We start from the raw sequence: 24,568 nt of genomic DNA on the forward strand, positions 1-24,568 counted from the left end.
AGAAAGGAAAGGGGAGGAGAGGAGAGGAGAGGAGAGGAAAAGGAAGGAAGGAAGGAAGGAAGGAAGGAAGGAAGGAAGGAAGGAAGGAAGGAAAGAAGGAAGGAAGAATCCATTTTTTCCCCTAATGATAAAACCCCCAAAGAAAATAATTTTCTTGTATATATATACTTTATTGAACTTTTTTACATTAAAAGCATAAAAAAAGGAAAAAGAAAAGCTTATATCATTTAACAGCTATTTGTGGTGTTTTTCATCTAACAATAATCCGTGCAATAATGACAAACATTAAATTATACATATTTGTGTTCTTATTTTATCTATTGATTATACTTAGTAACTAAATATTCCTATCTCCTTTCCATCCATCCATACCACCGTTCCCATATACCATAAAATACTGATGTCTCTTTATCCTTCAGACTCAGAGTTAGTTTGTCCATTTCTGCACAATTCATAATCTTTTGTATAATAAAATTATACAAATTTTCTATAGCCCCTGCCCTCTTCAGTTTATTTCTTTGTTCAGATTTTTTGGTTTCCTCCACTCCAATTGGGAAAGAGCTGCTGATGCTAATATCAGCTCTTTCTCTTCATAGAATAGAATAGAATAGAATAGAATAGAATAGAATAGAATAGAATAGAATAGAATAGAATAGAATTCTTTATTGGCCAAGTGTGCTTGGACACACAAGGAATTTGTCTTGGTGCATGTGCTCTCAGTGTACATAAAAGAAAAATTCATCAAGAATCATAAGGTACAACACTTAATGATAGTCATAGGGTACAAATAAGCAACCAGGGAACAATCAATATCAATATAAATCATAAGGATTGCCAGCAACAAAGTTACACTCATACAGCCATAAGTGGAAGGAGATGGGTGATGAGAATGATGAGAAGATTAATAGTAGTGCAGATTTAGTCAATAGTTTGACAGTGTTCTATTCTATTCTATTCTATTCTATTCTATTCTATTCTATTCTATTCTATTCTATTCTATTCTATTCTATTCTAATATGTGTAGTATTAAGTATTATGTATCATTTGTGTGGTTTTCTGTTGAGATCCCTAATAGGACAAATAGAATCAATTTGATGTAGGCTCAGCAGGAAAGATTTCTAGAGAACCAAGTTTCATGTCATAACCAAAAAAATTACTTTCAGGAAACAATTTCCGAATGACACATTGTTTTTGAGACACCTGAAACACCTTTCTCATCCTCAAATATACTTGATGAGTTGGGAAAGGGTTGTGCCCTCTCATTTCTAGCTCTCTGTCTTTCTCTGTCTCTGTCTGTTACTGTGTTTATGAAATCTTTTCAGGAAATCAATGTTTATGATGCTTTTGTGGGATTCTTCATATACCAGTTCAAGCTCTGGTTATTGAGTGAACTCGGAAAAAATTATCTGCGATATGGAAGGTTTCTGCTTTGCTTCAGATTCAATTCCTCTCACTGTGTCTCTCATACAGTAATAGACAGCAATGTCTTCTAGTTTGAGGCTGTTCATTTGCAGATCCAGCTGGCTTTTGGCATTGTCCCTGGAGATGGTGAAGCGGCCCTTCACTTTGTCTAAGTAGAATATTCTACTGGAATCAGTGTAGATGAATGCCACCCATTCCAATCCTTTCTGAGGAGCCTGTCTCACCCAGCCCATGTGGGAGCCACCAAAGTTAAATCCAGATGCTTGGCAGGAGAGACAGAGGGACCCTCCAGGTCTTCTCATATCCCCTCCAGATTCCACCAACTGGGCCTCCTTCACCTGGAAAGAAAGGTTGCTTATTTATTTATTTATTTATTTATTTATTTATTTATTTATTTATTTATTTATTTATTTATTTATTTATTTATTTATTTATTTATTTATTTATTATTTTGACTTCTATACCGCCTTTCTCCCAAAGGACTCAGGGCGGTTTACAGCAAGGTAAAAAGCAAGAATACAAAAATTAAAACATTGTTAAAAAATCTGATTCAATTTAGCTTAGAATAATTACAACTCTAATAAAACTCTGATAAAAATCCCCATTAAAATTATTAGGTCAGCCCTGCGCGGTGGAACAAAAATGTCTTGAGCTCGCGTCAAAAGGTCCGGAGGTCAGGGAGTCGACGAATCCCTGGAGGCAGCTCGTTCCAGAGGGTGGGAGCTCCCACAGAGAAGGCCCTCCTCCTGGGGGTTGCTAGTCGACATTGTCTGACCGACGGCACCCTGAGGAGACCTTCCCTATGGGAGCGCACTGGTCGATGGGAGGCAATCGGTGGCAGCAGGTGGTCTCATAAATAACCCGGTCCTAAGCCATGGAGCACTTTAAAGGTAGTAACCAACACCTTGAATTGCACCCGGAAGACCACCGGCAGCCAGTGCAGCTTGTGCAGGAGAGGTGTTACATGGGAGCCTCGAGTTGCTCCCTCTACTACCTGCGCAGCCCCATTCTGGACCAGTTGGAGCCTCCGTGTGCTCCTCAAGGGGAGCCCCATGTAGAGAGCATTGCAGTAGTCCAGGTGGGAAGTGACGAGGGCATGAGTGACCGTGCATAAGGAATTCCGGTCTAGAAAAGGACACAACTGGCATATCAGGTGAACCTGATAAAAAGCTCCCCTGGCGACGGCTGTCATGTGCTCTTCTAAAGACAGCCGTAGATCCAGGAGGACGCCTAGATTGCAGACCCTTTCCATGGGGGCCAATGTCTCGCCCCCTACAGTCAGCGATGGAGTCAGCTGACTGTACCGGGAAGCCGGCATCCACAGCCACTCAGTTTTGGAGGGGTTGAGTTGAAGCCTGTTTTTCTCCATCCAAATCCAGCTTAGTAAGACCTCCTGCAGGTAACACAAGAAACTGAAGAATAGCCTCCCTTTTGGAAGGAGAAAATAATACCTTTGAGGACAATAGTAAGGACACGAGGTTTAGCCAGAATGTCATTGTTGCTTCCTCAAAAGTTCCACGATTCTTACTGACGAGAAAACACTTAGACAAGCTCTCAACCTTTAAGATGTTGAGAGCAGCAGGAGAGGAGGAAGATATGGTTCCTTTGAACAGGAAGCTGTCACAGGATTTACATAGCCCTCAAGATAAAAGAGACGGCACGTTGCTTTGACCTTCGAGAGTGGTTTCCTCCTTCATTGGAGACGTGCTTAAAAATTCCCAAATTACTTTTTTTTTTTTAAATCCTCAAGAAATACGTGAAGGTTGCTTTTGTAAGAAGGAAAGTCATATCTGGAAAGTTCAAGTGGATGCATCATTTGAGCATCTGGGGAATATAAGAGCTGGCAGATAACTAGTCCCTGGTGCTCTAGTATTCTGTATAACGGAGATGTAAATAGTTGATACCCATTTTCTGGTTGTTTTCAGAAGTAGGACAATAATTTTTCTTCCTCCCCACAGAAAATAGGATTGGCAGACTTTCCCTTCCCTTCCCTCCTCATCCTCCTCTTTCTTTCTTTCTTTCTTTCTTTCTTTCTTTCTTCCTTCCTTCCTTCCTTCCTTCCTTCCTTCCTTCCTTCCTTCCTTTCTCTCTCTCTCTTCCTCCCACCCTCCTTCCTTCCCTTCCCTCCTCATCCTCCTCTTCCTTCCTTCCTTCCTTTCTCTCTCTCTCTTCCTCCCACCCTCCTTCCTTCCCTTCCCTCCTCATCCTCCTCTCTCTCTCTCTCTCTTTCTTTCTCTTTCCCTCTCTCCCTCCCTCCTCATCCTCTTTCTTTCTTTCTTTCTTTCTTTCTTTCTTTCTTTCTTTCTTTCTTTCTGTCTCTCTCTCTCTTTTTTTTTCTTCCTCCCTCCCTTCTTCCTATCCTTCCCTCCTCCTCCCTCCCACCCTCCTTCCCTCCCTCCCTCCCTTCCTTTCTCTCTTTCTTCCTCCCTCATCCTTCCTTCCCTTCCCCTCCCTTTCTTTCCCTTCCCTTCCATTCTTTTCCCTCCCATCCCCTCTCCTTCCTTTTTTCAGCATTGTCATGCTCTGTGTAAATACTTACCAATACACATGCTTGTATTCTTCCATATTTTTTTCTGCACCTTTCTTTCATCTCCAACCCTAGTGATGAATGAACAAAGAGGGCAGGCAGCGAACTGGGAAAAAGGGACTGTTTCAAACGTATCAAGCTAGGGCCTCTGTGGCTCAGACTGGTAAGACAGTCTGTTATTAACAGCAGCTGCCTGCAATTACTGCAGGTTCAAGCCCCATCAGGCCAAGGTTGACTCAGCCTTCCATCCTTTATAAGGTAGGTAAAATGAGGACCCAGATTGTTGGGGGCAATAAAAGTTGACTTTGTATATAATATACAAATGGATGAAGACTATTGCTTGACATAGTGTAAGCCGCCCTGAGTCTTCGGAGCAGGGCGGGATATAAATGCAAATTTAAAAAAAATGAAAAAGGACGAAAGTGAGATCATTGTTCTCCAGAGCTTATAGAAAAGAGTTATAGAAGGTCTCTTGGGGAAGGAGGCTCTTCAGGGACTTATTGAGTGATAGTTCGGAAGCAGAAGAGGAAACCATCAGGCTAACGGCTGAAACCACAGTTTTATTTTTGTAATGTGGGGAATGTCAATTTGTTAGCCACTGCTGCCATCTTGTGCAGAGCAGGTAGAAGGGAGCCATCAGGCTAAAGGTCTGAAGATGCTTTCGTTAGATGGGACAGAAAATAAACCTTGAGACAATGTTTCTGATCTCCAGGAGTTGTCTAGAATTTCCAGGATGAAAAATTTATTTTTGGAGCCCCAACCTCCAAAAATAAATAAAAAAATAGCAGGATATCTTTATTCACTTGGAATTAGTTTTTTTTTTTAATTTGCATTTATATCCCGCCCTTCTCCGAAGACTCAGGGTGGCTTACACTATGTCAAGCATTAGTCTTCATCCATTTGTATATTATATACAAAGTCAACTTTTTATTGCCCCCAACAATCTGGATCCTCATTTTAGCTACCTTATAAAGGATGGAAGGCTGAGTTTCCAGAAAATGTCATTTTGAAAAGGTTTAATATATCCATTTTTTTTTTGTTTACATTTATACCCCGCCCTTCTCCGAAGACTCAGGGCGGCTTACAGTGTATAAGGCAATAGTCTCATTCTATTTGTATATTTTTACAAAGTCAACTTATTGCCCCCCCAACAATCTGGGTCCTCATTTTACCTACCTTATAAAGGATGGAAGGCTGAGTCAACCTTGGGCCGGGCTCGAACCTGCAGTAATTGCAGGCTACTGTGTTCTTAATAACAGGCTTTTACCAGCGTGAGCTAAACCGGCCCCTAATTGATAATAATGCGAATTAACTGCTATCAGTGAAGCAGAATTCTCCGTAGGGACCGATCAGATGATTTCCATCCTTAAAATCAGATCTCCATACTGCAATGATTTGAAAAACCAAAACGTCCCCTTTCCAGACAATGGTAGTCTGAAAGAAGGACGAAGTCATCTCAGTCCGTGAATGTGAAAACCTAAAGTTTTTCCAAGCGAAGGCTGAGAAGCAACTTATGTTTTTCACACTTCCTCCTTTGCTTTCTCTCACTGTGCCTTCGTGCACAATAATATGTGGCTGAGTCTGCAACTGTCAGGGAACTCATGGCCAAATAATATTCATTGCGGGAGTCATCAGCAGTCAAAGTTGTTCGGCTTTGGAGGGATGAGGCATAGTATGTCCTCCAGCTATTATCCCAGTCTATCTGGCCAACCCATTGCAATCTTTTTCCTGGAGCCTGGCGGATCCACGCCCACCATACTTTCTTGATGGAGTCCCCTGTCACTTTGCAAGTTAATCTGAAGGATCCTCCAGAACTCACTCTTCCTGGCCCTGATTCCACAAGTTGGACAGTGGAGTGGACATCTAAATGAATGACAAAGCAGGAATTAGAACACTACCTTGCTGTTGTTTGATCTCATTGTTCAGGTCTATCTGGAAGATACTCACAGGCAGGAGTGGCTACTAAGCAAAGAAGAAGAAGAAGAATGGCAAGATCCATTGGGCAGTGAGAAATGCACCCTTTCTTTCCAGCGTTGACACCTTTCGGTCTGGTATGCTCCTTGGTGTGATCGCGATTATTTAAAGGAGAAACAACTCAGTGATCTCATTTGCATCTGAGTGTCACATGGAAACTAAAATCAAGTTTATAAGAACGTAGGTTACGTCCATCAATCAGTCCTAGCCCAGAAGTTGGACTTTTAATTGTGGTTTCATATATGTAAAGAAATATGGATGGTGAAGGGATGCGGTGGCTCATTGGCTAAGACACTGAGTTTGTCAATCGAAAGGTGGCAGTTCAGCAGTTTGAATCCCTAGTGCTGCCATGTGACAGGGTGAGCTCCCGTTACTTGTCCCAGCTTCTGCCAACCTAGCAATTCGAAAGCACATAAAAAATGCAAGTAGAAAAAATAGGGACCACCTTTGGTAGGAAGGTAACAGCGTTCCGTGCGCCTTTGGTGTTGAGTCACGCCGTCCACATGACCACAGCAACATCTTTGGACAGTGCTGTTTCTTCAGCTTTGAAACAGAGATAAGCACCACCCCCTAGAGTCAGGAACAACTAGCAAATATATGTGAGGGGAACCTTTACCTTATGGATAGTGAAATAAGAGATGGTACTTTGGGAATGAGTAGAGTGGCTGAAATCAATCAATGAGTCTCAGTCTTTTTACATTGTGTGTGAGTCAGCTGTGTTGTGTTGTGTTGTGTTGTGTGTGTGTAAAGTGTGAAAGTTGATTTTTGAGCTTTTTATGGCTGTGTGAGGTTCCTGCTTGTTGCAGGGGCCATTTTGGGTGAAGTGCAGCTGCTTTTACATTGTGTGTAAGTCAGTTGTGTTTTGTTGTGTTGTGTGTGTGTAAAGTGTGAAAGTTGGTTTTTGGTACCTCTTCTTGTTTTGTATACTTTGTTAATTATTTGTATTATTTATTGTTATTACCCGCACCCAGTCATCTCACCACCAAGCTATGCTCACCAATTAAGCCACTCCCACAGAACCCATAGGGAAAATGTTTAGATTTCACCCCTGCTCTGAGGACTACTAGCAACATCACAAAGTTTAGCCTGGCTCTCATTTTTGCGTGCTCAAGAGCTTGGAGGATTCCTACAAACATTCTGATCTGCACTCTAGATTTGTATCTTTGGATGTAGCAGGAGAAGAGGATGGCCTGGTCCCTTTAAACAGGAAGCTGTCACTGAATTAACGTAGATCTCAGGATTAAAAAAAACAAACACCACATAATGTTAGACCTTTTAGAATCCCTTCCACCTTCAATTTAGATATGATTTTCAAAGGTTGCAAAAATCCCAACACTAGTCGATTTTTTTTTAAATCCCTAAGAAGCAGCACGTTTATTTGAAAGAGATGGAAATATATATCTTGAAAGTTCAACGTGAGTTCCTCATTTGAGCAGGAAAGGGCTGTTGAATTTTCATAGATTTGGGATCAAAATGCCAGTCTTTCTATTGATTTTTTTGGAGGGAAATACAGTACTAAATGTGTCCATCTGACTGACAATCTTAACTGGGGCTTATTTTAGGGATAGGGCATATTTATTTATTAATTTATTATTTAAATTTCTAGACTGCCCTTCTCCCGAAGGACTCAGGGTGGTTTACAGCTGTATAAAAAACAGTATACAAACATTAAAATAATTTAAAATGAAATATTTAAATTTAGGCTACTCCTTAAAACCCGTTAAAAATTCCCAATTAAAACTATCAGGTCAGTCCTGTGCGATGAAACAACCATGTTTTCAGCTCGCGTCGGAAAGTCCGGAGATCGGGGAGTTGGCAAATACCAGTTTATGAGCATCCTGAAAAATTGTGCTAGGGCTTATTTTTCAGTTGGGACTTATTTTCAGGAAAACAGAGCATCCACCAACCACCCCACCCCCCCCCCAAAAAAAATCAGGTATTTAGGTCAAATTTACGCAATGTAAGCCGCCCTGAGTCTTCGGAGAAGGGCGGGATAAAAATGTAAAATAATAATAATAATAAAATAAAAAATAAAATATAAAATAAAATAAAATAAATGAAGAAGATGATTAGGGGACTGGAGGCTAAAACAAATGAAGAATGGTTGCAGGAACTGGGTATGCCTAGTTTAATGAAAAGAAGGACTAGGGGAGACATGATAGCAGTGTTCCAATATCTCAGGGGTTGCCACAAAAAAGAGGGAGTCAAACTATTCTCCATAGCACCTGAGGGTAGAACAAGAAACAATGGGTGGAAACTGATCAAGGAAAGAAGCAACTTAGAACTAAGGAGAAATTTCCTGACAGTTAGAACAATTAATCAGTGGAATAACTTGCCTGCAGAAGTTGTGAATGCTCCAACACTGGAAATTTGTAAGAAAATTTTGGATAACCATTCATCTGAAATGGTGTAGGGTTTCCTGCCTGGGCAGGGGGTTAAACTAGAAGACCTCCAAGGTCTCTTCCAACTCTGTTATTATGTTATGTTATGTATTCACATCCACATTCTTAATTTTCTTTGAATATCCGTGCAAATAAAATGAGAACCAAGCCAGTCTGGCATGTATTACTGAGACTGGCTGGGTCCAAAAAAAAAGGGGGGGGATTGCCCTCTTGAAAATATGCCCAGCCAGGTTTAAGATTTGGCACCTGCTGAGACTCCAAGACAGGGAATGACAGGTAGTGGTTTTTATGCAGGAATATGTGGTAGTCACCAAAGGTGCTATTCTGTGCTTTGACGCTTATGATACCCAATTCCTGAACTTTATCTCATGGGAGAAGTTGGGCCTGTTGCTACTAGACCAACTTCCCTCTTGTTACATCCTCCCTACTGTAAATATTTCCCTCAGAATTCTCAGTTATTAAGATATTGGGACAATTTTACCATTGGTTAGGGAAGAGATAGAAGCGAATGGAATGGAATGGAATGGAATGGAATGGAATGGAATGGAATGGAATGGAATGGAACGGAACGGAACGGAACGGAACGGAATGGAACAAAACGGAACGGAACGGAACAGAACAGAACAGAACAGAACAGAATAGAATTTTTTATTGGCCAAGTGTGATTGGACACACAAGAATTTGTCTCGGTGCATATGCTCTCAGTGTACATAAAAGAAAAGATACCTTCATCAAGGTACAACACTTACAACACTTAATGATAGTCATAGGGTACAAATTTAACATTTAATGATACAAAACTTAATAATAGTCATAGGCTACAATTAAGCAATCAGGAAACAATCAATTACAGTATAAATCGTAAGGATATAAGCAACAAAGTTACAGTCATAAGTGGAAGGAGATGGGTGATGGAAATGATGAGAAGATTAATAGTAGTGCAGATTTAGTAAATAGTTTGACAGTGTTGAGGGAATTATTTGCATATATAGGGTAATGTAATGAAACAAGGGAAGAAGAAAGAAGAGAGAGAAGATTGATAAATGTATTAATAGTAAAGCAAGAAATGTGGGAGAAATGTTACAATAAATGAAACAATCATATTATGAAATGATTAATATTTGTGAATCCTGAAATAAGCACTTGGCCTTATTGTCATGCGCTCAAAAGCCCGATTGGGCTTATTATCAGGGGATGTCTTATTTTGGGGGAAACAGGGTAATGCAAAAGAAATTTACAGAGTTGCTTAATGAAATTGACAGTTTTTTGCTTGGCTTCAGATTCACTTCCTCTCACTGTGTATCTTGCACAGTAATAGACTGCTGTGTCTTCAGCTTTGAGGCTGTTCATTTGCAGATACAGCTGGCTTTTGGCATTGTCCCTGGAGGTGGTGAAGCGGCCCTTCACTTTGTCTGAGTAGTGAATGGTAGCTGAATTTGGATATATCTCTGAAACCCATTCCAGCCCTTTCCCTGGAGCCTGTCTCACCCAGTGCATGTAATAGTCGCTGAAGGTGAATCCAGAGGCTTGGCAGAAGAGACGGAGGGACTCCCCAGGTCTTCTCACAGCCCCTCCAGACTCCACCAACTGGACTTGAGACTGGACACCTAGAAGGAAAGGTTATTTAATAAAAACCAACACTAAAATTTAAAAAGGAGCAAACCATGTCTTTGGAAATGAAACTAATACCGTTGAGGACTAATAGTAAAGGCATCAAGTTTAGCCAGAATGCCATTTTCTCTTGCTCAGAGGATTCTCATTAATTACAGAACATCCAGAGGAAGCATTCAACATGTGTGTGCTTTGGTGTAGGAAAGCAGAATGATATCGTTCCTTTGAATAGGAAGCTGTCACTGAATTTGCATAGCCGTCAGGATAAAAGAGACACACTTTGATCTTCTAGAGTTCCTTCAACTTCCTCTTTAAGGCATGTTTTTTTAAAATATTTATTTATTTATTTATTTATTTATTTATTTATTTATTTATTTATTTATTTATTTATTTATTTATTTATTTATTTATTTATTTATTATATTTGTATACCGGCCTTCTCCCGAAGGACTCAGGCCGGTTCACAGCCAAGAAAAATCAAAATACATATAATACAGATTAAAAAACAGTATAAAAATTAATTTGATATATGGCCTAAAAATTTTAAATACGATTAAAACCCCCATTTAAAACCCCAATTTAAAACCCCGATTTAAAACTATGTTCAAGCTAGTCCTGCACGTTGAAACAACAACATCTTCAGCTCGCGGTGCAAGGTCCGGAGGTCAGGGAGTTGACGAAGCCCTGGAGGCAGCTCGTTCCAGAGGGCAGGAGCCCCCACAGAGAAGGCCCTTCCCTTGGAGGTCGCCAGCCGACATTGTTTGGCTAACAGTATCCGAAGGAGGCCCTCTCTGTGAGAGCGCACTGGTCGGTGTGAGGCTACTGTTGGCAGTAGGCGGTCCCGTAAGTACCCCGGTCCTAAGCCATGGAGCACTTTAAAGGTGATAACAAGCATCTTGAATTGGACCCGGAAGACCACTGGGAGCCAGTGCAGACTGCGCAGGAAAGGTGTCAAATGGGAGCCATGAGGTGCTCCCTCTATCAGCCGCATTCTGGACCAGTTGAAGCCTCCGGGTACCCTTCAAGGGGAGCCCCATGTAGAGAGCATTGCAGTAGTCCAGGCGGGATGTAACAAGGGCGTGAGTGACTGTGCATGTTGAAGATGTCCCAGCATCAGCCAAGGGACAATTTTTAACCCCTAATCAATACATAAAGAATCAAGTTTATTATTATTATTTTTATTCAAAAAGTTTTACAAAAAAAATCCCCCTCTTTTCTCCCAGCCCCCCTCCCCCCTCCCTTCACAAAACCCCCTCCCCCCTCCCCCCCCTGACTTACTGGAACAAACACAAGGTATAGTTAAAAATAAAACAAACATATGCTAAACTACCCCCAAAACTATTATACCAATTTTTCCTCTCTAGCTCTGACTTCCTCCTTACATAACCAAAATCCTTCAAAAAAAAATAACAATTAACAGTAATAAAATATATAAGTCAATAGAACAGATTAATCCTAAAGTATTTAAAACCAGCTAATGCATAAAAATCCAATCCAATTCAGAGAATATCTCCCTTATAGCTTCTATAAACCATATAATCACCCCATTTTTCCCCCAAGTCTTTCTTACATAAGATCTTTCGAGAATATTCTATTTACAATTCAGTACAACACATTATATAATTTCAATACAGGAAATTACAATATCTATTCAACTTTAGTCCTTCCTCATCAAAATCCAATATAAATCCAAATATCTAGTCTTTTATGATAGATATGAAACATATAATCAACCCATTTCTTCCAGATCTTTCTCACATATAGTCTTTCAGGAATGCTAATATTTTTATTTGTTAATATTTCAGAAAAAGCTTCTTTCAAGGAGCTTTTGTTTCTTGCCATTTTTTTTGATGCATTAGTCTCTGTCTTTCCTTCATTACTCCTTTTGAAAAGTCAATCACAATATTTCCTAATAGTTCCTTATGTCCAACAATCCACAAGTTACTGCCATATATTCCATCAGTCCTGGAAGAGAACTCTTGTAAAGCATTAACCCTGTGAATTTTTTCGGTTTGGGAGACAGCCTCTTGTAACAAGAAATCAGGTTTATTATGTAAGAAGTAATTCAAAATGATACATCATTTGAGAAGGAAATTGCTCCTGAAGTTACATAATTTTGGGATTCAAATGGCAATCTCTGTAGATTTGCTTGACCCTATATTATTTTATTTATTTATTTATTTATTTATTTATTTATTTATTTATTTATTTATTTATTTATTTATTTATTTATTTATTTGTCACAACATTATATACAGGAACATATATTGAAAGGAAACAATAGGACAGGAATGGTAGGCACTTTTGTGCACTTATGCACGCCCCTTATAGTCCTCTTAGGAATGGGGTGAGGTCAATGGTAGAAGTTTTTGGTTAAAGCTTTTATAAAAATGATGTTTAGATGATTAAAAAATTCTAATAAATATTAAAAGAAAATATGTTAAAATTGTTACACAAAGAGGTACAGATTTTCAGGGGAGATTTTATTTTGCAAAAATTCCAACTGAGAAAAGTATTTCTAGAACCAACAGCAACATTCACAAACACACCCTTACAGAAATATTTATTAGCCACCTAAGAGACAATGGAAGGACTTGTCACAGTTCATACATTATTGATAAGATTCCATGGTTTGTTATGGCAAAAACAGACTTAATTTGATGCAGGCTTAGTGAGGAAGAAGGATTCCCACAGCATATAAGTGTCTGTTACAACCGAAGAAGTCACTTTCCCAAAAATTATTCCACAAGCAAACATTTCATTTGACAAAGTTGAAGAAATCACCTTGTAGCCCTTCAAAAATATATATTTTTTAGGTTCAAGAAAGGAGAACTATAGTGAACTCAGCCTTGGTTTTGTGATGAGGACATTGATTTCTTGAGAAACTGTACAGACATGGAACAATCTTTACAAATTTGTCTGTGTTTTTCTACCGTTTTCCCTTTCTTTTACATCCTTAATTTTTCCTCGTCAATTTTTTCCATAGTCTATTCTCCTTAAGTTAAATAAGTCACCTCCAGAAATATATTTTCCATTATGTTCAAGAAAGGACTACTGTATAGTGAACTCAGCCTTGGTTTTGTGGTGAGGACAGTAATTTCTCGAGAAGCTTTACAAGATATGGGAAAATCTTTACAAATTTCTCTGTGGGGTGGGTTTTTTTTTTCCTACTGTATCACTTCCCTTTCTTTTACATCCTTTAATTTTTCTATGCATCATAATTTTTCCCCATAGTCTATCCTCATCACATCCTTCAAAACTGTAAGCTCCTCCTTGTTGATCCACTTATGAGAATAAAAACGTCAATGTTGCATTCTAAATCATGAACAGAGGTGGCATTTAGCTGGTTCAGACCAGTTCGGGAGAACCGGTAGCGGCGAATAGGACGTAATGCCATCCTGTTTAGCCACGTTTTCAAGACTGGGCACATGCACGGAAGGCGCGTGTGTGAGCAAAGTGCATGCATGGAAGGCCAGTCACATGTGCAGAAGAACTGGTGGCAACAATATTGCAACAAACCCACCCCTGATCATGAAGATTTTCCTCTCTCATTTCTTTACCATGAAATGTCCATCATTCATATCTGGAGCAGCGGTCACCAACTGGTGGTCCATGGACCACTGGTGGTCTGTGAGAAAATTTTAGTGGTCCACAGAAAAAATATTTGCATTTTTTATATTGCACTAAATCAGGAGTCAAACTAAGGCCCCTGGGCCAGATATGTGCAATGAACGTTTGTGTTGCTGCAGAGAGTCTCCCCCTTTGGGGTCTTTTTGTGTGGATCGGAGGGGGGCAGAAATTCTGACTTGGGGTCTGCTTCAGCCTCCTGGTGTGGGGCTTTTGGAGAAGTATGGAGGGAAGTGCCGCTGGTGATGAAGAGCCGGAGGGACTCATTCCAGTGGAACTGCCTCATGGTCTGGAACCATATCAGCCCGCTGAGCCTCCAGGCGCCAGTACCTGGCCTTGCACTCCTGCAGGTCTTCCCTCTGCTTGGAAAGCCTATGCTCATAGTCCTCAATGAGGTACTTCTGCTGAGCCTCCTTCTTGGTCAGATCCAATTTGAATTGAGCCAACTGTTTTGCCAACTCTTTCTCATGGTGGCTGCTTAGCTCCAAAGAACTCTTTCTGTTAGGGCCCTAAGGAGCCCAGGTAGGGAGGCGAGGAGTGACAGGCAGGGGAGGGGTGAGTAAAGGCCGGCAAGGCACCCCTTGATGTGAGTGACATCGAGTTGGCCACGCCCACTTAGTCACATGACCACCTTGCCACGCCCACCCAGTCATTAGGCAGGTCATATTAGTGGTCCGCGGGATTTAAAATTATGAATTTAGTGGTCCCTGAGATCCGAAAGGTTGATGACCCCTGATCTGGAGGAAGCTACATCAATCTGTTGTTTCTGACTCAGCTCAACTGAGCTGTGGACTATCAGTGTGGTCTCTTCCTTCCCCTTTGCGTATACCCGCAGCTGAACTGCCTTGTGACGTTTCCACAAACAAAAGAGGGTTTTGCATTGCCTTTTCTCACTGTGTGTAGCTGGCTCTCTTGCACAGTAATAGAAAGCAGAGTCTTCGGGTTTAAGGGAGTTCATCTGCAGGTAGATCATGTTGGAGGCATCTCTCCTGGAGATGGTGAAGCGTCCTCTCACCGCATCAGCATAGTACGCAGGGCTTTGATCGCCCGTGTTGTCTACCCACGCAACCCATTCCAGTCCTTTCCCAGGAGTTTGTCTCACCCAGTGCATTTCATCTCTCCTGAATGTGGTTCCAGAGTACCGACAAGAGAGGTGGAGGGACTGACCCGGTCGTTTCATGTCTCCTCCGGATTCCACCAACTGGACCTCCAAGCGGATACCTGGATGAAAGGACGAACTGTAACATTCCATCTTTTCATATTACTTCGCAGACAAATCCCATTCTTTTTCTTCCTCTAGTTCAAAGGGGAACAACCTGTTGCCTTGGAATTACAAAGAAGGCTTTGGAACAACTCCAGATTTGGTACCTGAAATCTGGCAGCCAAATGACCAATGTCATGGTGTTTTTTTATTTTTATTTTCCAAATAAAAGTGCTAAGGGAGGTGACAAGCTCCTAGGTTTCAACCCACTTCCAATCCTGAAAATCCCCAAATTTGCCTGAAAATGATCACCCAAGCATTTTCGGATGTTCTAGTTTGTTGATTTTGCAGTGATTTGGAGAACTTTTAAAGTGGGAGTGAAAAAGTTTTGGCTCTCAACTCCCTCCCCCCACCTTTAATTATATGCCTTGTATCTACCTTCAAATGGAAAAGGGGGAGATTCAGATCAGCCCCTTACTACAACTTCCTCAGTCTCCCCTGCAGCCCTGACTTAAAATTGGGACATCACCTTATAAGGCTGACCCATTAAATACTGCCTCTCATATCTCTATCCTTATCCCTATTCCCATCCCCATCCCCATCCCCATCTCTATCTCTATCGCTATCTCTATCTCTCTCTATCTCTATCTCTATCTCTATCTCTATCTCTCTATCTCTATCTATCTATTTATCTATCTCTAAATCTATCATCTATCTAACTATTTATCTATCTATCTACCTACCTACCTACCTATCTACCTATCTATCATCTATCTATATCTCAGTGGTGAAATCCAAATTTTTTTTACTACCAGGTTTGTGGGTATGACTTGATGGGCGTGGCAGGGGAAGGACACTGCAAAATCTTCATTCCCACCCCGCTCCAGGAGAGGGATACTGCATAATCTCCATTCCCTCACCACTGTTGGGGGAAGGATACAGCAAAACCCATTCTCTCCCCGCTTCTGGGGGAAGGATATTTAAAAATCTCCATTCCCATCCTACTCAAGGGAAGGATACGGCAAAATCCCCATTCCCTCCCTGCTACTGGGGAAAGGATATTTAAAATATCCTTCTCCCAAGAGAAGGATATTTAAAATATATAACCAAAAATATTTAAAATATATAACATATATATATATATATATATTGGGTGGGAGCTTGGCAGCTCAAATCTTAATTAATTAATCTGAGTTGCAGGGGATTTGAGCTGCCAAGCTCCCACCCAATCAGTTCAAACCCCACTAGCAGTTAAAAGGAAGAAACAGCTGCAATCACACATTGCTCCCAGAAGCACGGGCTGAAGCCTGAAGATGACGAATGAGACTTCGTCGAAATGTCACCAAGACACTTCCAATTTTACCCGGGAGAAAACCCGAATAATCAAATACATATACATATATATATATATATATATATATATATATATATATATATATATATATATATATATATATATATATATATATATATATATATGTCTTTGGTTGTTCGGGTATATATATATATATATATATCCCAATCATATATAAAAAGAGCAAAGATTACCTCTAAAGAGAGTTGCCAAGAGAACTAACTGCAGCCCAATCATCATTTTTGAGTTCCTCTCCCTTTGTAAAAAAGCCAAACAAACACTACATTTATTTCCCTGGATGGTGCTGTGGGTGGAAGGATGGATGCAAAGTTCTAAAAAAGCAACTGTCTCCATATTTGCATACACCTTTAGATAAAAAAAGAATCATGAAAACCACGTGGAATTCATCATTCAAAAAGGGGTAGTTTTGAGAAAACCCAGAAAGTCCTTTTTGGCTCAAAAATGTGACAGTGTTTTCATAGACACACAATCTATTTTTTGCCCATGGGGAAAAGGTGCAAGACATTGCTATACAGTAGTGATCAAAATTGTGGACACCTTTTGGGAAAAGTGTATTTTCTAAAAGTAGCCAATAGCACCACTTTTTTGGGCGTCATACCATAAAATTATATATCAATGGGAAAATAATTTAATCAAGAATGTAATGCAATAATTTTTATGAAGGATTTGCTATTAGAATAGCAGTTACAGTATAAAGAAGAAAAGTGAAACCCGTAGAAAAAAAATGAGATGTACAAAAATGATCACCATAGGAAAAAAAAATGTGATATACAAAAATTATCACCATGTCTGTTAATACTTAGTTGGATTACCTTTAGCATGAATTACGACCTTAAAACATCTTCCCATGGAGTGAAGCAAGTCTTTTAGTTCTGCAGCTGCTCTAACATGAAACCAAGATTGAAGGATTGCTTCTATTAACTGGGTTTTATTGCTGGGTTGCTTCTGACAAACCAGTTTCTTTAGTCGGCTCCATCGATTTTCAATTGGGTTAAGGTCTGGGCTATTCCCAGGCCATTCCAGCAATGGAATAGGATTATCTTGAAACTCCCCCCCCCAAAAAAAAGTGGTGTTATTAGCCATCAAACTTCAAAAATACACTTTTCCCAAAAGGTTTCCACAATTTTGGCCACTACTGTATTGTAGGATTCTTTCATAATTATTTCATGTATCTACAGAACTTAATATAATATAATATAATATAACAACAGAGTTGGAAGGAACCTTGGAGGCCTTCTAGTCCAACCCCCTGCCCAGGCAGGAAACTCTACACCATCTCAGACAGATGGTTATCCAACATTTTCTTAAAAATTTCCAGTGTTGGAGCATTCACAACTTCTGCAGGCAAGTCATTCCACTTATTAATTGTTCTAACTGTCAGGAAATTTCTCCTTAGTTCTAAGTTGCTTCTCTCCTTGATCAGTTTCCACCCATTGCTTCTTGTTCTACCCTCAGGTGCTTTGGAGAACAGCCCGACTCCCTCTTCTTTGTGGCAACTCCTGAGATATTGGAACCCTGCTATCATGTCTCTCCTAGGCCTTCTTTTTATTAAACTAGACATACCCAGTTTCTGCAAACGTTCTTCATATGTTTTAGCCTCCAGTCCCCTAATTATCTTTGTTGCTCTTCTCTGCACTTCATTGGACCAGGGTTGGGAGAAGTCAGGTGTCTGAGTGAGATGGCGCTGTCACACATCTTGTCCTTAGCTAAATGGGAAACATCTGTCTTCAGCAGTCTTCATCCTTGTGAAACTCAGGAAAGAAATGGAATGACCCAGTTCTGAAATTCCGCCTTTAGATCTCCAGACATTTGCTTCATTCATCGTCAGCCTTGCAATAGAATAGAATAGAATAGAATAGAATAGAATAGAATAGAATAGAATAGAATAGAATAGAATAGAATAGAATAGAATAGAATAGAATTTTTATTGGCCAAGTGTGATTGGACACACAAGGAATTTGTCTTGCTGCATATGCTCTCAATGTACATAAAAGAAAAGATACGTTCATCAAGGTACAACATTTACAACACAAATGATGGTCAATATATCAATATAAATCATAAGGATTGCCAGCAACAAGTTATAGTCATACAGTCATAAATGGAGAGAGATTGGTGATGGGAACTATGAGAAGATTAATAGTAGTGCAGATTCAGTAAATAGTCTGACAGTGCTGATGGAATTATTTGTTTAGCAGAGTGATGGCCTTCGGGAAAAAGTTGTTCTTGTGTCTAGTTGTTCTGATGTGCAGTGCTCTATAGCGTCGTTTTGAGGGTAGGAGTTGAAACAGTTTATGTCCAGGATGCGAGGGATCTGCAAATATTTTCACGGCCCTCTTCTTGATTCGTGCAGTATACAGGTCCTCAATGGAAGGCAGGTTGGTAGCAATTATTTTTTCTGCAGTTCTAATTATCCTCTGAAGTCTGTGTCTTTCTTGTTGGGTTGCAGAACTGAACCAGATGAGCCTACTCTACTTAATTGTAATGTTTCATCGACAGAATCATATATGTTATTTATTTATTTATTTGTCAATCATATATAAGATAACAGGTAAAAGTGTAAACATAATTTGGATACATGAAAACAGTAAGTAAAAAAGGAATATTAGGACAGGGACGGTAGGCACGCAGGTGCATTTATGCACGCCCCTTACAGACCTCATAGGAATGGGGTGAGGTCAACAGTAGACAGTTTAAGCTTAAAGTTTTGGGGGTTCGGGGAAGAATCTACAGAGTCAGGTAGTACATTCCAGGCAATGACCACTCTATTACTGAAGTCATATTTTCTGCAATCAAGTTTGGAGCGGTTTACCTTGAGTTTGTATCTATTATTTGCTTGTGTATTGTTGTGGTTGAAGCTCATTGAGAGGTAGGACATTGTGGTAGATAATTTTATGTGCTACGCTTAGATCAGACTGAAGTCGGTGTAGTTCTAAGTTGTCTAAGCCCTAAATTTGGAGTCAACTCATCATGGCCAACTCTCTACAGCCAACTTGCCACAGCCAACTCACAGTGGCCAACTCAACATGGCCAATTTGCTGCAAGACAACTCACTGTGGGACAAGAGTTACACTAATATCAAAGAAATGGTTGAATAAAATAAAGAAAGTCAACTCGCTATGGCCAACTCAACACGGCCAAGTTGCTGCAGGGCAACTTACCATGGTACAAGAGTTACACTAATATCGCAGAAATAGTAGAATAAAATAGTTAAAGAAAGGATGCAAAAGGAGGGACAAATTGAATGTGAATGACAAAATTTAAAAGATTTTTTTTAAAAATTATTTTATACAGTTAAATTGTTGTGACTTGTCCTCCCTCCTCTCCTCAGCCGGGCCCCTCCTGTCTCCAACCGGGCCTGTTATCAGACTCCGAGTCTGATAATGAAGATGAATGGCCTGTCATGCCTCCAGCCCCCGGCCCTGGCCCCATGCCCGGAGAGGATTCAAGGAGGGAAAGGAGAAACCCAATATACCTCACTAATACAGCATGTGTTCCTTTGGCTCAGCCGTCAGAGCAGGACATCAGCCAGGTGCTGGAATTATTCGGCCCTACTCCCTCTGACCCCTCCCTTTCCCAGAAGCTGCCAGCAGATCCAGCTGAAGACAATTCAGCGTAGGAGGACCCTCGCTTCCGGAGATCTGAGAAGTGATGCCAGCAGAAGGAGGGGTGGGGCAGACCTGGATAAATGCTGAGTCATGGAGCCACACCCCACAGCCTATATAAAGGACCTGCTTTTGGCGTTCCAACCTTGAGTCAAGCAAAGTCTTATCGAGTTTGCTGATACCGGACCCTATCACTGAAGTCACAACTTGGACTCTTGCCTGCCCTGAGAAACCTCGGAGGGACTTGGGAAGCTGCAGAGGCTTCATTGCCAAATTGGTTACGGACCTCCTTGACTCGTTCGTCGGAGTGGGGGGTGGGACATGACATAAATTGAATTGTTGAGTTGTCTTGCAGCGAGTTGGCCCATGTCACCATTGAGTTGGCTGCCTTTTATCAGACCATGCGCTTAGTTGTGACTCCTTGGCCAACATCTAAGCAGGATTGGATTTCTTCACAACTTGAATGAGAAACTGGCAGGTAATCCTACAATTGCAGATCAGAATACAAAGCTGAAAGAAAACAAATCTCAGGAAATGGAAGTAGCAAACCACATCAGTGTTCCGTATCACCAAAAATCAAGAGCAACAGAAAATGTATTCTATTTTTTTTTTCAGCCAGGAGGCAAATGAAATTTGGGAAATATAAAGTCTGATGGGAAACTAATTCATTGAATGATGGAGATGTAAATCACACTGAGTTTACTGAAAATAACTCCAAGATTTGCACGTACAGAAATGGAATCAAAATACTTCTGTCATCCCTAACCATAGTTATGAATGAACAAAGAGGGCAGGCAATAAACCAGGAAAGAGGGTCCGTTTCAAATGTATCAAGCTTGGTCTGAAAGTGAAAAAGGAAGAAAGTGAGATCATTGTTCCTCAGAGCTAAAAGTTATAGAAGGTCTCTTGGGGAAGGAAGCTCTTCGGGGACCTGTTGAGTGATAGTTCGGAAGCAGCAGAGGAAACCATCAGGCTAATAGTTGAAACCGCAGTTTTATTTTTGGTAAAGTGGAGAATTTGTTAGGCACTGCTGTCCTCTTGTGCAAAGCAGGTAGAAGGGAGCCATCAGGCTAAAAGTCTGAAGAAAATTTCATTAGATGGGAAAGAAAATAGAACTTAGGACAATGTTTCTGATCTCCAGGAGTTGTCTAGAACTCGCAGATTGAATAGAACGAGCTCAATAACCCCACCTCAAAAAAATAAATAAAAATAGTAGAGTATCTTTATTCACTTGGAAGGATGGAAGATGGAGTTAACCTTGAACTGGTGAGATTTGAACTCTCCAAATTGCTGGCAGCTGGCAGTCAGCAGAAGTATCCTACAATACTGCATTCCAGTGGTGAAATCTGAACCGCTTTGTTCCTGGTTCACTGGCCACACATGTGCACTGCGCACCAAGCGCGCATGAAGGCGCAGTGTGCACCAAATGTGCCCTGCACATGCGCATGCACATTATGCACCAAAAGGAGGTGTTGTGACCCAGGTTCCTGGACTCGGACTCCTGGACTCGGATGATTCAGAAAGTGAGGAAGAAGACCTGGCAAGGCCTGCTTCTCCTGGACCCTCTCCCTCCCTGGCACCCGCCCAAGGGGAGGAGGAGGGGCCGGCAAGGCCTGATTCCCCCAGGCCTTCTTCTGATTTGGCAACCCCCCAAGAACAATTTTGGCTTGATGCAAGACTGCGCAGACGTGACTGGCATGCACAGCAGAGGAGGCGTTGGGACAAAGTCAAAGAATGATGAGTCACGAAGTGACACGCACAGAGGCTATAAAAGCAGAAGGCGGAACTTCCTGGCTTTTTGTCTTGGACAAAGCAGTGAATTTGCGCGGGCAAACTGTTTCAATGGAGGGAAGAATATCTTAGTAAGTAACTCCGGTCTTATCTATAATTTCCTAGTTATCTCCAGAGACTTGGCAGGCGCATGGGTAGACGTGGCCAGAACATTTATCTATGTAAATAAACTAGAAAAGAAGGCCTTTGACTGACTCTTTGTTGGGAGTATTGGGGGAGGGAAACAGAACAGGAGGCTTGAGAAGGTAAGTAGAACAGCGAGGGGGAGATCCGCTATGCTGCGCGATCTAGCTTTTCTAGAAAGCAGGATTTTCTGCTTTCTAGCAAAGCTAAACCCCGCGGAATAGCTGATCATCGGCAATACCGGTTTGGAGGAACTTTTTTTAACTAACTACCGGTTTGCCCAAACTGGTAACTAACTCCCGTTTTCCCCAAACTGGTAGCTAACTACTTGTTCGCCTGAACCGGTAGCTTTTTATTACTACCGGTTTGTCCGAACCGGAGCGACCGGTAGCATTGCACCCCTGCTGCATTCTGCATAATGCATGCACTGCAATACTGCCCTGGGCCACCACAGCTCTTGCTAACCATTTTGTGTTACAGCAACCTGAAAGAAGAAATAAATTATCTCAATCCATTCATGTGAATGCATACAATTTCTTCAGGCAGACGCCAAGAGGTTTTTCACACTTCCTCCTTTGCTTTCTCTCACTGTGACTCTCTTGCACAGTAATATGTGGCTGTGTCTGCAGCTGTCAGGGACTTCATGGCCAAATAATATTCATTGCGGGGGTCATCAGCAGTCAAAGATGTTCGGCTTTGGAGGGATGAGGCATAGTATTCATCACTCTCCAAGTCTATAATGTAATAGAATAGAATAGAATAGAATAGAATAGAATAGAATAGAATAGAATAGAATAGAATAGAATAGAATTTTATTGGCCAATTGTGATTGGACACACAAGGAATTTGTCTTGGTGCATATGCTCTCAGTGTACATAAAAGAAAAGATACGTTCATCAAGGTACAACATTTACAACACAATTGATGATCAATATATCAATATAAATCATAAGGATTGCCAGCAACAAGTTATAGTCATACAGTCATAAGTGGAAAGAGATTGGTGATGGGAACTATGAAACGATTAATAGTAGTGCAGATTCAGTAAATAGTCTGACAGTGTTGAGGGAATTATTTGTTTAGCAGAGTGATGGCCTTCGGGAAAAAACTGTTCTTGTGTCTAGTTGTTATGGTGTGCAGTGCTCTATAGCGTCGTTTTGAGGGTAGGAGTTGAAACAGTTATATAATATAATATAATATAATATAATATAATATAATATAATATAATATAATATAATATAATATAATATAATATAATATAATAATATAATATAATATAATATAATATAATATAATATAATATAATATAATATAATATAATATAATATAATATAATATAATATAATATAATATAATATAATATAATATAATATAATATAATATAATATAATATAATATATAATATAATATAATATAATATAATATAATATAATATAATATAATATAACAACAGAGTTAGAAGGGACCTTGGAGGCCTTCTGGTCCAACCCCCTGCCCAGGCAGGAAACCCTACACCATCTCAGTCAGATGGTTACCAACAGTTTCTTAAAAATTTCCAGTGTTGGAGCATTCACAACTTCTGAAGGCAAGTCATTCCACTTATTAATTGTTCTAACTGTCAGGAAATTTCTCCTTAGTTCTAAGTTGCTTCCTTCCTTGATCAGTTTCCACCCATTGCTTCCTGTCCTACCCTCAGGTGCTTTGGAGAATAGTTGGACTCCCTCTTCTTTGTGGCAACCCCTGAGATATTGGAACACTGCTATCATGTCTCCCCTAGTCTTTCTTTTCATTAAACTAGACATACCCAGTTCCTGCAACCGTTCTTCATATGTTTTAGCCTCCAGTACCCTAATCATCTTTGTTGCTCTTCTCTGCACTCTTTCTAGACTCTCAGCATCTTTTTTACATCGCGGCGACCAAAACTGAATGCTGTATTCCAAGTGTGGCCTTACCAAGGCATTATAAAGTGGCACTAACACTTCACGTGATCTTGATTCTATCCCTCTGTTTAGGCAGCCCAGAACTGTGTTGGCTTTTTTAACAGCTGCTGCACACTGCTGGCTCATATCTAAAAGGTTGTCCACTAGGACTCCAAGATCCCTCTCACAGGTACTACTATTGAGCAAGGTACCACATATACGGTACCTGTGCATTTTGGATTTTTTTTGTCTCTGGCCCACCCATTCTAATCCTTTTCCTGGAGCCTGGCGGACCCAATGCCAATCTGCATTCTCGATCGATTGCCCTGTCACTTTGCAAGTTAACCTGAAGGGCTCCAGGGCTTGCTCTTCCTGGCCCAGACTCCACAAGTTGGACAGTGGACAGTGGGCAAGTTGGACAGTGGAGTGGACTCAACGCCAAAGGTACATGGAACATTGTTCCCTTCCCACCAAAGGTGGCCCCTATTTTTCTACTTGCATTTTTTATGTGCTTTTGAACTGCTAGGTTGGCAGATGCTGGGACAAGTAACGGGAGCTCACCCCGTTACACGGCAGCACTAGGGATTCAAACCGCTGAACTGCTGATCTTTCGGTTGACATGCTCAGAATCTAAGCTACTGAGCCACCGCGACCCTTTTATGGGAAACATAAAACCAGTTTATAAGATAGGTAGGTTTAATCTATCAAAGATAATTCATACATAAGATGTACTTTGATTGTTTTTTCACCTCTACAACCCCAACTATTTGTCCTGATTTAATTTAGATAAATTTATGATCACATTAGGGATGCGGTGGCTCAGGGGCTAAGACGTTGAGCTTGTCGATCGAAAGGTTGGCAGTTCGACAGTTCGAATCCTTAGTGCTGCCATGTAACGGGATGAGCTCCCATTACTTGTCCCAGCTTCTGCCAACTAAGCAGTTTCGAAAGCACGTAAAAATGCAAGTAGAAAAAATAGGGACCACCTTTG

At 40.6% G+C, this 24,568-nt stretch overlaps 1 protein-coding gene and 1 gene segment (V, D, J or C); both read right to left on the reverse strand.

Annotated features, from left to right (window-relative positions):
* Positions 1-1,379: 1,379 nt before the first annotated feature.
* LOC131197859 (immunoglobulin iota chain-like) lies at positions 1,380-10,060 on the reverse strand. Its single transcript, XM_058182361.1, has 3 exons — positions 10,015-10,060; positions 9,564-9,932; positions 1,380-1,684 (listed from the first exon to the last, which is right to left on the reverse strand). Exons 1-3 carry the CDS (start codon positions 10,058-10,060, stop codon positions 1,380-1,382), a joined length of 720 nt encoding a protein of 239 aa, XP_058038344.1.
* A 12,183-nt stretch (positions 10,061-22,243) lies between these two features.
* On the reverse strand, positions 22,244-24,198 carry LOC131197860 (immunoglobulin heavy variable 4-30-4-like). The segment is given in 3 exon segments: positions 22,244-22,392; positions 23,835-24,008; positions 24,170-24,198. Coding segments are annotated over 3 exon segments (352 nt in total).
* Positions 24,199-24,568: the final 370 nt, after the last annotated feature.

The sequence above is a fragment of the Ahaetulla prasina genome, chromosome 4, assembly GCF_028640845.1.
Source record: "Ahaetulla prasina isolate Xishuangbanna chromosome 4, ASM2864084v1, whole genome shotgun sequence".
Lineage (NCBI taxonomy): Eukaryota > Metazoa > Chordata > Lepidosauria > Squamata > Colubridae > Ahaetulla > Ahaetulla prasina.

Bases quoted from the DNA above. Each gene is read 5' to 3' on its own strand.
- LOC131197859 (XM_058182361.1), bottom strand. From the start codon at position 10,060: ATGGCATTCTGGCTAAACTTGATGCCTTTACTATTAGTCCTCAACG. The intron at 9,933-10,014 runs GTATTAGTTTCA...CTTTCCTTCTAG, and splicing joins TTTACTATTAGTCCTCAACG to GTGTCCAGTCTCAAGTCCAG. The intron at 1,685-9,563 runs GTAAATTTCTTT...TCTCCTGCCAAG, and splicing joins CAATTTCATTAAGCAACTCT to CATCTGGATTTAACTTTGGT.